The sequence below is a fragment of the Myotis yumanensis genome, unplaced genomic scaffold (genome assembly GCF_028538775.1).
Source record: "Myotis yumanensis isolate MYYU_CA2020_CCGP unplaced genomic scaffold, mMyoYum1.0.hap1 SCAF_2, whole genome shotgun sequence".
NCBI classification, from domain to species: Eukaryota; Metazoa; Chordata; class Mammalia; order Chiroptera; family Vespertilionidae; genus Myotis; species Myotis yumanensis.
The window spans coordinates 36456531-36471731 of NW_027223753.1; the positions used below are offsets into that span (position 1 = coordinate 36456531).

Below are 15201 nucleotides of genomic sequence, written 5' to 3' on the forward strand. Positions count from 1 at the left end.
GCAACCCAGGTACATGCCCCTGACCGGAATCGAACCTGGGACCCTTCAGTCTGCAGGCCGACGCTCTATCCACTGAGCCAAACCGGTTTCGGCTATAGAAATTTTTTTTTTAAGTTAGTTGGGCATTTCTTCACTTTCACATTTTTTCATCTTGTTAAATCCAAGTAAAATTAATTTGCTATACTTAAACTAAATACAGCATATGAGCCCATTTTTGTAAAATTATATGTACACATATGTCTATAAGAGATGGTTGGAATGAATGAAGTTCACCAGATAACAGTATTTATTTCTGGTTGATGGGCTTTTGAATCCTTTAATACTTTTTTTTAATATAGACATTTAAATTCTTTACAAGGAAAATGTGAGATCTTTGGAGAAAGCTTTTTTTATAAGCTTACCAACATATTTCATATAGTTTTCCAGAAATGCAAATTGGTAATCACACTTCTGGGTGGTAATTTGGCAGTATGTCAGAGGAACCTTAGAATTTCTATCCTAATTCCATTTATAGAAATTCACCATAATATAGAAACATACACAAAAACATCTTATCCCAGAAATGAAAATAGACCACTTACATCATATACAAAAAATTAAAAAATGGATTAAAAGACAAAACTGAAATGTCAGGCCTAAAATTATAAAACTGTAAGAAAACACAGGCAATAAATTTTGGACATTGGTCTTAGCAGTAAGTCTCCTAGGGCAAAGATAATAAAAGCAAAAATGAACAGATGGAACTGCAACAAACAAAAGCTTTTATACCACAGAAGAAACAAAGGCAACCTACTGAATTGGAGAAATTATTTGCAAATAATATATCTAATAAGGGGTTAATATCCAAAATATATAAAGAATTCATACAGCTTGGCATCAAAGAAACAATTAGATTAAAAATGGACAGAGGGCATGAATATAGATATTTCTCCAAAGAGGACATAGAGGTGGTTGACAGACACATGGAAAGATGCTCAACATCACTGATCATTAGGGAAATGCAAATCAAAACCACAAAGAGAGATGACCTCACACCAGTAAGAATGACTTATCAATACATCAGCCAGGCAGGTGTGCCTCAGTGGTTAAGCGTCAACCCACAAACCAGGTCACGGTTTGATCCTTGGTCAATGGCACATGCTGGAGCTGCAGGCTCAATCCCCAGTAGGGGCTATGCAGGAGGCAGCTGATCAGTGAATCTCTCTTATCATTGATGTTTCTATCCCTCTACCCTTCCTCTCTCTGAAATTAATAAAAAACATTTTTTAAAAATAGTAAAAATAAATCAACAAACAAGGATGTGGAGAAAAGGGAACCCTTGTGTACTGTGTTGGTGAGATTGTAAATTGGTACACCCATTATGAATACAGTATGAAAGTTCCTCAAAAAATTAAAAATAGCCGAAACTGGTTTGGCTCAGTGGATGGAGCGTCGGCCTGCGGACTGAAAGGTCCCAGGTTTGATTCCGGTCAGGGGCATGTGCCTTGGTTGCGGGCACATCCCCAGTGGGAGATGTGCAGGAGGCAGCTGACTGATGTTTCTCTCTCATCGATGTTTCTAGCTCTCTATCTCTCTTCCTTCCTCTCTGTAAAAAATCAATAAATTAAAAAAAAAATTTAAAATAGAGCTACCACATGACCCAGCAATTCGTTCACTTCTGGGTATTTATCTGAAGAAATCCAAAACACTAAAAAAGATATATGCACCCCTATATTCATTGAAGTATTATTTATAATAGCCAGAAATGGAAGCAACCTAGGTGTCTATTGATAGATGAATGGATAAAGATGATGTAGTACGTATATACAATGGAATATTTTGCTCAGTCATAAAAAAGAATGAAATCTTGCCATTTGGGACAACACAGATGGACCTAGAGGATATTACTACAAAGTGAAATAAGTCAGAAGAGAAAGACGAATACTGTATAATTTCACTTATATGTGGAATCTAAAAAAACAAAAAACCATAAACTCAACAAAAACAAACTCATAGATACAGAGAACAAATTAAGGGTTGTCAGATGGCACTGGAGGGGGATGAATTAAGAAATACAAATGGCCAATTATAAAAATAGTCATGGGATATAAAATACAGGATAGGAAATACAGGCAATAATGTAGTAACTATGTATGGTGCTAGACTTATGGTGATCACTTCATAAGGTATATAAATGTCTAATAACTACATTTTACACCTGAAACTAATACTGTATGTCAACTATAACTGAAAAGTAAATTTTCAATTATCCCATCATTTTTACTTTTTTTAATATAAGTGAGAAAAAAATAGCAAAAATGTCTGTCTTAGGGACTGAACAAATAAATCACATAGTTCATCGACATATCTTTGAATTGTATTTAATGGCAAGGGAAAACATTAATGTGTCCATGTCATTAATTATGCAAAAAAATTTCAAAACTACATATATTTAAGTGTGTGTATGTGTGTTCTCTACAAAAGGTTGAATAATTTGCCCTTTTCAATTGCTCTACAATAAATCTGAATAAAAACTTTTTAAGGTTACAACTTCCATTAAATGTTTGCAAACTTACAAACTATAAATTACAAAAAGTGTCTTCTATTTTTCAACTAGAAACAGTTTGCCAGTTATTGAACACTGGCAATTGCTGAAGGAGGGACAAGTGAGATGCTGAAAATTACTCTACAGTATATAACTTTCATATAAAGAAAACCTAGGTTCCTGGGGTTTATTGCCCTTAAATACTTTTTGCCAGGTCATACAGTCATTTCCTTTAGGAGGGAAGGCTGAGCTGGGAGCAGTCTCTTGTTGAATATTATTTTCTTTTTGATGAAAATTTCAAATATATACAAAAGAACAAGTTGAACACCCTGTACACCTCATAACCTGTTCTCTAAAACCTGAAAAGGAGGTGAAATACTTGAACACTAAAACTTTAAAGAAAATCTTGAATGTTCCAAGTAACATTTTTGACACAAAAGCATTACACTGGGCCAGGTATCTCATTAACAAATGAGTTAACTCCACCACTTAGTAGGATTCTGAGGGATGCCGAAGCTTTAATATGAAAAAGTAACAGTAAATACACCTGATCTTAACATTTAATAAATACCTTTTCAGGACTGTAAATATGGCAGGAAAGCCCTCAACCTCCTGCAATAGATTTCAAGCATCTTCCATGTTGGAAAATATGGCAAAAGCCCAGGTAGTCTCTCCTATTTTAAGTAATGCATATCTGAGGAAGCAGAACAAAGATAACACACTCACTGTCCATAAAATACAATTCTTTTTACTTATTCTGTACATTCCAAAGAAATCTATAGCATCATTTAGCAAATCTGGCAAATTTCTTTGAGGGATTTAAACAAAATGACTTTACCTCAATGTATTAGTATCAAAAACAGCTAAAAGAATCTACCAACAGTGACACAAGTTTGAATTCCTACTATAATTACGGACCACAAGTATTATTGGTAAACACCAACCTGGCAAGTGTGCTTTCCAGGTAGTAGTACAGGACTCAGAACGGATAGTCTGACTAGTGTTCCTCAGTAAAGAATTACCTTCTTTCACTCTCATTGCCAGTATCAGTCTCAGTGTTAAAAAATTCTCCTTCAAAAGATGTTTCAATTTTATTTCCGACATGTTTAAATGTGTTACCTTTGAAACTCACTTTATTGTTTTGCACCTAAATTTTCTCAGTGATAAAATGGAGACAGCATTTGCTTCTATCTACAGCATATAGGTGTGAGGATCCAATAAAATAAGGACCATGAAAAAATCCTTGGATTTCTAAAAGTATGTCTGTGAGTTACAATACTAAATTCTCTGAGAATAAAACAAGTCTCTGAATTGTTACATTATACCTCCATCATCTAAACAACCAGATGAATTAACCAAATTTGACTCTTGTCAAAAAGATTTATTAACTTAAAATAGAATTGCTTCAAATACAGATAAAAGCAACTTTCTGTTCAAGTCTGAATATTTTCAATATACTGTACAAGAATGTAAAAGAAAAAAATCTGAATCTTCATGTTGTAGTTTTATTTTATTATTTTTTTTTTACCTTTTAAAAAGTTTTTGGCACTACAAGGTTCTGTAAAGAATAGAAGTGACAAATTTAAAACACATGAAAGTCTTTCTAATTCTTAAGAACAATATATATAAAGTCTGAAGCAACCAAAGTATGAATACAGCTAATAGAAAATAAAGAATGTAATTTTTTAAATTCTCTCTTTATACAATTCATCAAGGTTAAACAAAACATAAAATTCCCTTAAAAATAGGGTAATAAAATAGATGAAATTTGTATCACTCAATTTGGTGATACTAGTAAAAACTATAGTTCATATTTATATACAAATAATACAGTTCTTAAAAACAGTCTTAGAATTTAAATAAGCTATCTAAACGTGTTAAAATTTTAAATCAGGACCTGATTTGTTTTGCTTTCCATTAAATGTCACTTTTTCTGCTGAATGTAACTGACATTGAGGTACGGATACCCTTGAGACAGCAGGATTGGCTGGTTGCTGTGCATCGGTAGACCAGCTGAAAGAAAATGGACTCGCATTACTCCGACACGTTTCCTCTTGGTGGGTGGGGACAACGCTCTCTACACCGACGGGTGGCACATCTGTCTGTTGGACACAACACAGACAGGAAACTGAAAGGCTTGTGCCTATTTATCTGATAACCCCCTAGACTTAACTTGCAGCTATTCTTTTTTTCTATTTATACAGTGAAGAAGTGACTAAGCATGTCAAAACATTGGGTGGGGGGAGGGAGGAGGAAAAGAAAATGTAGGTATGTGAAAGCAAAGAAAGAAGACAAAAGAGAGATGGAGCGAAGGAATCAAGGGGAACAAACCCACCAGGGAAGAACTTCAGACTCTATTCCTAAAAAGGCTTGTATGACCAATGAAACTTCCCTCAGCCCTAGTCCTTTGCTCAGAAGAAAAAAAGCAGTCATCGTCAAGGTTCTGCCAATCTATAATACTGGGATGCCCCAGCAAAACATGGATTGTTTAGGAAGCCTAACAGTCATACCAGTGGCTTCCCCTTAAAATTATCATTTCATTCAGTCAATATTTCCTGAGTATATTTCTTTAATTTCTTGAACTCCTAAGTTTAACTGTAATAACTCTGATTCTAGTTTTTTGAACTAGCTTAACAAAGAGCTGAACATTCCCTACTAGGATTGAGATACCTCTGAGGCAAGTAGGCTAGATAAAATCCAAGTTCCTTGGCTTTCTCCTTAGTTTGTAATATTCATTACTTGGATTAAAGCCATTACTGGTACATTAGTACCAAGAGAATATAATGAATTCTAATGTCATTCAAATCTTAGTTTTACTAATCAAATCTGACCATGTCACTGCTCAACTCAAAAACTTCTATTAGAGCCCAGCCAGTGTGGCTCAGTGGTTGAGCACTGACCTATGAATCAGAAAGGTCATAGTTCAATTCCCAGTCAGGGTACATGCCCGGGTTGCAGGCTCAATCCCCGGTGGGAGCATGCAGGGGGCAGCCCATCAGTGATTCTCTCTCATCATTGATGTTTCTATCTCTCTCTTGCTCTCCCCTTCCTCTCTGAAATCAATAAAAATATATTTTAAAAAACAGAAATTTCTATCAGATCCTGACTTCCGAATAAACTGAGTCCAAACTCTCATGATATGGCCCCAGTCTACCTTCTCTAGTCTCTTCACCTATACAGTCTTTCCCATTTACCTCATCCTCTAGTCCTATTATTTTCTCTTTTTTCCTCATGCCAGGCAGGACTCAGAAATTTTGCATATATTATTCCCTCAGCTAAAAACACTCCTCTCTAATCTCTAGAAAATATCTAGGAAAAAAAAAATCCTGTACCTCTTTCAAGATCCAGTTCAAATATAAAAATCTTGTGTGATTTGATCCCTGGTGCCCATATTCTGCTCTCACTGCTAAAGCAACGTTATATGATTCCTCTACGTTCCTATCCTTTTCTATTTTACATGTCCAGCTCTCCTAATAAAATACCGGTATGCATTAAGTATGGGAGTCTTATTTAATTCTTGCTTGAGCAATAAGCACCTATCATAGTCTGACAAACAGTATGTTTTCTCAAATGTTTACTGAATGCATGAATTCTCACTCCCAGATCCTGACCTTCACAAAGGCTCCTTGTCCCAGAACCCACCCAGCACATTAATAAATTGGTAAGCAACAGTACCTTGAGTATAGAAAGGTTTGTTGGGCTGAAATCTGGCATTTCCCTGATGCATGAAGTTTTGATGCAAACCATAAGGCCACGAAGCTGGGACAAGAGGAAAATGGGGGCGTGGTGCATGTTCCCAAGGAATTGGAGGATTTAGTCCTGGAAAGCCTGGTTCTGCATTTCAATAAGAAAGAAAAGACATTTTAAAACATCAGTTTGTTCACTCATATGGTTCTTCATTCCACAAAGAATACCTATGACTGGCAAGAACTATGCTAAATGCAAAGGATACCAAAACATTTTTTTTAAAAAATCAAACACTGTCATTGTGCTCAATTTACTCATACAGGAGACATATAGAATATGTTTGCAATAATATGTTGCAATTGCTATAATATCACTAGAAAGTGTTCAAAGAGAGGGCTAACCAAGTTGTTCAAGGATAAAGTTTTCCCTAAGATAACTGACTAAAATTAAGTTTTAAACTACAAGGAACAGGTTATGTAAAATGGGGCAAGGATGGCATTTTAGACAAAAGGAATAGCATGTTTAAAAGTCAGAATGCAGAAAAGCACAGTAAATTTGGGAAGCTTCAAAATAACTGACAAAATAGAAATAGGGGTAAAGGGAGGAAGTGGTAACAGAAAAGGCCGAATAGGTAGGTAGGATTTGTACTTCAATAAAACCTTAGTACATCATTGAGGAGTTTACAATTTATCCAAAGACAATACCAACTATCCTAATTATATCTTGGCCTGAAAAGCGGTTCTATTTATTAGAAGCTGAGGCACTGTTGTATAATACTTGAGAACTAGGGTTTTAGAGCCAACAGATCTAATAAGTTCAAATCATAGTTACAAAAATTACTAAGGCTCAATTATGAACCTCAGGTTGTTGTGAGCATTAAATCAGATAACAAAAATAAAAGTGGCTTGTACAAATTCTGGTATATAAGTAGGCACTCAAAAAAATATGACTCCTATACTTTCTCTGGCAAATTATACCCACCAATCTACTTCCCTTTGAGATGATCTTTAAGTGTAGTATCCCCTGTATCTTCTGCATTATTATTGGTGGTTTTTCTCATTTAGCGTCACAATGAGGCAAGAAATAATTGAAAGACACTACCCTTATTCATTAAATATCCTATCAGAGACTCAAATTAGGAGATATAGTCTATGGAGGAGTAGGGAGCAAGAAAACTAAAACCCATACTAGCTGCATACAATGAATGAGCTTTGCTTGAATATCGATTCAAATAAGTAAAAAGTAATAATTTTAGAGAAATAGGGGAAAAGGAACAAGGGCTGGGTATTAGATAATCCTGGGTATGGTCTTGATTGTTTTTAAGAGATAAAGTTTACAAGAAAATTTGATACAATGTCTCATATTTGATTAAATAATCAAGCCCCCAATTTTTTTAATGGCAAGAAGGGGTCAGATAAAAGAACAGCAAATGTTGGTAACTATTAAAGCTGCTACAGGGGTAGGGAGAATTCATTATATTTTACTCTCTCCTTTTGTGTACATTTCAAATTTTCCATAATAATTTTTAAAATAAAAATTATTACTAAAAAGCTGGATACAAAACTAGACTTATGGCATATATGAACTATTTATAAATATGCAAGTATTAGAAAATGAATGGGTGGCAATAAACCAAAATATTACTTAGCAATTATATATAGGAATTAAGATTATGAATGATTTTCTTTTTCAAATGTCCTATAATGAATATCTATTACTTAAATATCAGAAAAAAATATTTTAATGCTACAAAATGCTACCAATATCTCTTTCTTTCCAAAGATTTGCTTCTTATTGGGAGATAGTAAGAATCTAGGGCAAAGAACACAGGTTTGAAGAAAAAAATTGGATTAAATCTTGGATCTACTATGATTTATTATGATAGCATGATAGTTAAGTTACTTAACCCTTCAATTTCTTCAACTGTAAAATAAGTGCTAATAATACATACACAAAGCAGTGGTGCAGTCAAAATTTCAAATACGAAAAAGCTAACATTTATGTATATTATATATTACATTTAGTATTCATAACATTTCTGTGAGTTAGATACTATTCAATCCCTATTTTACAGATGAAACCAATGCACAAAGAAATTAAGCAACTGCCCAATGACACATAATAAATGGTCCCTCCACAAATATTGCTTGTCATCCTTTTCTTCACATTTATTTCCCCAAGTTCAACCAGTAATACTAATCACCCAAACTTTTCGACAGACAGACAGACAGACAGACACAAAAGAAGAAAAAAAGGGTTACCCGAATTCCCCACTGCACCATTGTTCACCAGGGAATTTGGAGCCACAGTACGAGGCCAGTGTCCATCATGAGAGGCGTTCGGGATTGCCACAGGTCTGGCAGCAGGCTGTGCAAAGATGATGCTGGGATCGTTCAGGCCAATATTGCTGGGGGCACTGCCTGGTGCAGAGTGGAGCACTGGGCCATGGATAGGCCAGGATGGGGCAGGGATCTGGAGGGGATGCATTGGCAACAATCCCATATTGTGCATGGGAGAATACTGAGCTGGTGGTGACTGGGGAAAGTTATATATAGGCATCTGGACCTGATGGGGGGGCTGGGCTCCCTGCTGTGGTGGGCCAAGTTTGGGTTGGGATCCTGGCTGGGATGAAGCCTGGGTAATGGCAGCTGATTGGGAAGAGTTCTGTGGAAATGGTTGGGGCTGGGGAGAATAAGATGGTGAATCAGACTGCAAAGGAAAAAAAAAGATACATTTTTAAATTAATTATAAACATCTTAATTTTATAAAAGCAGAGATTATCAAAATAGAAAATTATGGAGTTATTTCATTAGAACATTAAAAAACAGAGCTCTATGATGTACATAACAAATAGCAGAATCCCAGATTACATAAAGGTGGAATTTTTCACAAGGTTCTCAAACCCACCCTCCTACAGGTATTACCTCATAAACCTTTTTACTGCCCAAAGGAGAACCCAGAAATCATTCTCATCATGTAGAACTCACATTTCCAATTGTAACTAGAAACTTACATCTAAATATCTCACAGTCACTTTCATTCCGTCCTTCAACAAGTATTTACTAAGTGTCAACAATTATATACTAAGCATTGTTCAGAAATTAAAAATACAATACTCATAGGTATGCTCTCATGGAGCTTAAAATTTGTGGGGAAAGGAGAAGGAGCAGATCACGATTACATAAGCAATCACAACAAAGTACAATTATTACTATGAAAAAGAATGTAATAGTGTACAGTGTATACTGAAATCACAGAGTGACACCTAAACCAACTTTGGAAGAAGAGGGAAGGTAAGATGGAAGAAAGAGGAAACCACGGAAAGCTTCACAGCGAAAATGACCCTAAGCTGAGACTCCAGGGTAAGTAGAAACCCATCTGATTTAAAAGGGTAGGAATAGAGTGTTTCAGCAGAGGGAACAACATGACTGAAATCTGTAAGCACAAAAACATGTGGCTTTTCAAGTAATTGGAACCTAAAAGAAGTTTATTATAAGGGAAGGGGAATGGCAGATCTGAGACTGAAGAACTACATAGGGGTAAATAATGAAGGTTCGTTCCTATAGGTGCTATAGTTTAGACTCCATCCTGAGGGCATTGGGAAACCACTGAAGGGTTTCAAACACATCAGAAACATGATCAATCTGCATTTTAGAAAAAATGTTCTGGCTCAATAGGAATGAATAGAGAATATTTTAAATAAAAGACTGTTGAGACTGTTTAAAAAGCTGCTATAATAAATACAGAAGTCCTGAGATGATGGTAGCCTATGCCAAGGAAATACAATATAGGGACAGAGGGAAGCAAATGGCTGAGCCAACTTTTTTTTTTTAAATCCTCACACGAGGATATGATTTTTAATTGATTTTGAGAGAAGGAGAGAGGAGAAGAGGGGTAGAGGGAGGGAGAGAAAGAGAGAAGGAGGAAAAGAAGGAGGGAGGGAGGGAGAGAGAGAGAGACAGAGACAGACAGACATCAATGTGAGGAGAGAGAAACATTGATCAGTTGCTTCCCACATGTGCCCCAACTGGGGATCCAACCCACAACCTAGGTATGTACCCTGACAGGCAATTAAACCTGCTACCTTTTTGGTATACAGGATGACGCTCCAACCAACTGAGCCACCTGGCCACGGAGAGCTGATTATTTTAATATGCACAAATACTAGAACTTGGTGACTAATTGGATGTGAGGGTTGAGTGGCAGGGAGTAGTTCTGGAAACTAGATAGAGGGATCATTTAATGAAATGGAGAACATAAGAGAAAGAGGGGAGTTGGAAAGAACATAAGCTACATTCTAGACATGTTGAGGTTGAAGTGCTTTGTGAGACATCAGAAGAGTAACATCCATTAGACTCTTCCCAAATCTCAGCTGACAGAAAAGTAAGTGCTAGAAGCAGAGAATGAAAATTAGAGACAGTATAGGAAAGTGGCTTAGAGCATAGGTTTTGGAGATAGCTTGAGGGTTTAAGTTCTGGTTCCAAGTATCTGTTGACCTCAGGCAAGAAACTCAAACCTCAGTTTCTTCACCTCTAAAATATAAATAACAGCCCTAACCGGTTTGGCTCAGTGGATAGAGCGTCGGCCTGCGGACTGAAGGGTCCCAGGTTCGATTCCGGTCAAGGGCATGTACCTTGGTTGCGGGCACACACCCAGTAGGAGGTGTGCAGGAGGCAGCTGATCGGTGTTTCTCTCCCATCGATGTTTCTAACTCTCTATCCCTCCCTCTCCCTTCCTCTCTGTAAAAAAATCAATAAAATAGAATTAAAAAAAAAATGTTTCTCTCTCATCGATGTTTCTGGCTCTCTATCCCTCTCCCTTCCTCTGTGTAAAAAATCAATAAAATATATTTAAAAAATAATAAAATAAAATATAAATAATAACAATCTACCTCAAAAGTTTTTGTGAAAATTAAACAATACATGTAGAAAACATAAACACCAAATTCAGGATAGTAGATACATTTTAGTGGGCTCCTAAATGTTCTTCCAAGACTCTCCCTATTACTAGTTTTCAAATGTTCTATTTTTTCTAAAATGCAGATCACATCAACTTTAACATATTTAAGAGTTAACAGCTTTGAAACTACATAGACCTGGGTTTGAATCTTTTAATTTCTTGTTCTCAGCTTCCCAATTTGTAACATTTGACAATACTAATTACCTACCATTTCACATGGCCACTGAAAGTATTAAATTTGATAAGTGTGAAGCACTAAAGCACAATGTCAGGTTTATAATAAACATTCAATTAATATCGAATTAATATAAGAAGTGCAAGGTGAATACAGATTCAGACAAAGGTTAAGAGTAACTCAACAAAGTTAATATAAAACCTGTGAATCTGAATTCTAATTCAATGCTCTGTCGTTTACAGGGTATATTTTACTAGGTATCCATAACAGCTATAAGATGACAAACAAAAGTTTCAAGCAAGTGAAATGCCATGTGTGCATTGCTCCAACATACCAAACCCCTAATATAGCTCAATTTTTTTGTCTATTTTTATTAATGGTACAGATATCTTTACACTGGGCAAAACCTGCAACTTCAACGTCATTAACTTATTTTAATCTAACCAACAACCTTATTAGGTAGTTATCTTATTTTACAAATAAGGAAGCAGGCTCAATGAAGTTAAGGAGCTTGCTCATAGGTATAAACACAAATCTGCATTACCCCCAAAATAATGCTCCTTTCCACTTCATATGCTTAGCAAGGACCCTCCAAAAAGCACCATGTAATCTGGAAGATTGCATTTACCAGTCTGGAAAGATCAACACTGTCACCCAGCCAAAATAGTACTATCTCCCGGCCAAGACTAACCCCTTTGCAGGCAGAGTACTTACACATTCTGAGGACTGCCTAGTCCTCATGGATTGATCACCCTGTTGCTGGGATGAATTAGCCACTTGTTGGGCATTTACAAGGTTGCGAACCAGCTGGGCTGCTAAGAGAAAACATTAGAAAGAAAATCAAAAGAAAGAAAATAGCAGAGAAATGACAATCTATAAGAGTCTCAAGTCTAAGATTTTTATAAACTTGGACTTTTAAACTATGAAATGTTAGCGAAGGACTTACAACAACTATTTTTTAAAGCCATTTTTCAATCCTGATCATTAGAAAATACAATGGTCCTAGAAACCAGAACAAATGTCACACTGTTTTTCTTAAGGAGACAATATATTTATTTGAGAAATTACCTTCTGTAGTAAGAATCTGAATAATTGAAAATCATCACTTCTAAAATATTTTATTTTTTTTTCAATACACTCTCATTTGGGTTTTTAATTCTTAAAATTCCTTATGAAATATGAAAAGAACAGATCTCCCTCTCTCTCTCTTATAACAGCAGTGGGAAGAGATATAATTTCTCATATATATATATATGTATATTTTCCCAGAAGAAAACTTCTCATTAATTTGAGGGGGGAGGGGCGCGAGAGAGTTAACTTCTGTTAACTTTTTTTTTTTATAATTCAGAGAGACGAAGGAAGGGAGAGGGAAAGATACAAACATCAATGATGAGAAATATCAATTGGCTGCCTCCTGCATGCCCACCTACAAGAGATCAAGCTCACAAGCATTTGCCCTGACCGGGAATCAAATTGTAACCCCTGGTTCATGGGTCAACACTCAACCACTGAGCCACACCAGCTGGGCTGTTAACTTTTATATTGAGAGAAATAGAGTGTGACTAAAATCTAAAGAATACTTAGAGGGAATTGACTGAATACAACAGACTGCTAAGACCTAGAAAGTGAACATATCCAAATATTGTTCATTCAAGATAAAAGCCTGTCTAAATTTTATCTTTTTAAGAAATCATAAGGTCCAATATCATACAGCTAGGTTTGGAACAGAGAAGAATTAGAGTCCTTAGAATGACATCAATATAAATTACTCCATTTCCACCAGAAACTATTCATCTTTTCTATTTACCTGCCACACTGCTATTCCTCTGACGGGCCAGCTTGACCTCTGGGCACTCCCTTCTTACATGTCCCGCATCTCCACATATGAAACATCTGAGGTCTCGTGGTTCTCTGAAGTCTCGAGTTTCATGGAGGTCTCGAGGGTCCAGAAGGTCTCGAGAATCTTTCTCTTCTTCATTCCCTTCCTTCTCTTCTTCACTGTCTTTCTTCTTTACTCTAAACAGTAAACTGCTGATACCAATAATGTGGGGCTAGGGACTTGTAAACTGAGGGAGTCACAGAACAACTAAACTATACAAGAGGCTCACAATTAAAAGAACTAACATGCCCATTATTCATGCATCTTTTTGAAGGCAAAGGAACTCACATTTATAGCACACCTACTCATATGGCAAAAACTGGGTATTCCAGTACTTTATAATAAAATATCAAATTAAAAACATTTTTAAAACATCTAAGTTTAATCTTGTAACAATCCTTAGATATTGGTATTTATTATCTTCATTTTACAGGGGAAGAAACTGGGGTTTAGGGAAGATAAGTATCTTGCCTAAACTTAGCAAATAAAATAGCAGTGATAAAAACTAGAGAGCCTGTTCTCCCTGAAGTGCTAAGCCTTTATAATTAGGAAAAACATGCTAATAACTAAAGAAGGGATTTTCCTGGCCTATTAAACACAGTACATATATATAATGCAGGAAAGTATTTTTCATAGTTATATTTTTAAGGGGTACATAAAATGCATATTCCTTAAAGTAAATGTCATATACCTCACAGCATATACCTAAAAAATTCAGTTAATTATATTTTAATTATCAGTAAGACTGTGAGGTCCTCAGCCAGAATCCCATGGCTTGGTCTTTTTTTTTTCTTGGCTCTTAGCACAGTTCCCAACATACAGTAGGTGTCAATAAATGCTTATTCAATTAAAAAAAACAAAACATTAAATAAATGAATGAACATTATGAGACACCATGGTACCACAAATAAAGCCCTGAACTTTCTCACTTAAAGATATCTGAACACAGTTATAGCTACAATTGACCTTAACTTTAATTTCCCTGTAACATTGATACAAAATCATTTGCCAACCTTCTCCTTTTAGGACAGTCTTTCATGTAGTGGCCTATTTTTCCACAAACACGGCAACATCGATCATTGGGAGCCAGTTCTCCATCTGTTAATACTCTGGAATCAAAGAAGTACTCCTAGGGAGAAAATACAACTTTATCAGAAAAAAAAATCACTATAAACTTTTTAAAACAAATGGAAAGGAGACCAAGACGCAAAAGTGGTTTTTAAAAAAAATAAAATAAATAATAACAAATATTTCACTGCAATTAAAATGATGTAAAAATGAGATTCCTAGGAAACAAAATGAAAACACCAAAAACAAAAACTAAAAAAAATGAGATTCAGAATTATCACCATCAATATCTCAGTTGCTAACAGTACCAAACACTTTACATCCACACAGTTTTCTCATTCATCTGCAGCATCTCTGCATAATATCTCAATATAGTAGATACTATATTCATTTTTATTTCATACTTGAGGAAACTTAGCTTCAGAAAAGTCATTTGCCCATAGTAAAAAAGCTGATAAGTAGCAGATAAAGAAAGGATTTAAAGCTAAGTCTATTTGACTCCAAAGCTCATGCTTATTGCTATAGCAGGCTACTTCTGGAAAGGAATTATTCTCTGTATAAAAGAGCTCTATGTAAATAAGAAAATCTTTTGATGTTTTTAGTATTTTTAAAATTAATTTTAGAGAAAGAGGAAGGGGAACAAAGAGAGAGAGAGAATCATCAATGAGAGAAAATATCAACATCGATCTGCTGCCTCCTGCATGCCCCCAGCTGGGGATCAAGCCCATAACCTAAGTCATGTGTCCTGATCAGGAACCATCGAACTGGTGACCTCTTGGTGCATGGGTCGATGCTCACTGGCTGGGTGAACGAAGCTCACTTTTGTTTTATGAGAGTACCTTAAGCTTTAGCTCCATTTGGCACTATCACAAAGACTAGCTTGTTCTGACAGTACACACATCTCTGGAA

General features: G+C 35.7%; 1 protein-coding gene across 9 annotated transcripts in view; it reads right to left on the reverse strand.

Moving 5' to 3' along the window:
- Window positions 1–1324: 1324 nt before the first annotated feature.
- The window catches only part of TUT4 (terminal uridylyl transferase 4), a 163916-nt gene continuing 150039 nt past the window's right edge, over window positions 1325–15201 (reverse strand). For 4 of the 9 annotated variants that reach the window (XM_070405128.1, XM_070405127.1, XM_070405125.1 and 1 more), the window contains 6 exons: window positions 14238–14353; window positions 13153–13376; window positions 12060–12160; window positions 8473–8920; window positions 6200–6358; window positions 1325–4537 (listed from right to left, as the gene is read on the reverse strand). In XM_070405128.1, the coding sequence (XP_070261229.1) occupies window positions 4449–4537; window positions 6200–6358; window positions 8473–8920; window positions 12060–12160; window positions 13153–13376; window positions 14238–14353 (1137 nt within the window). In that variant the 3' untranslated portion in view covers window positions 1325–4448. Of the gene's footprint in view, window positions 4627–6199; window positions 6359–8472; window positions 8921–12059; window positions 12161–13152; window positions 13377–14237; window positions 14354–15201 lie in introns of all 9 variants that reach the window. The other 5 variants (XM_070405129.1, XM_070405130.1, XM_070405133.1 and 2 more) reach the window with 5 other exon arrangements.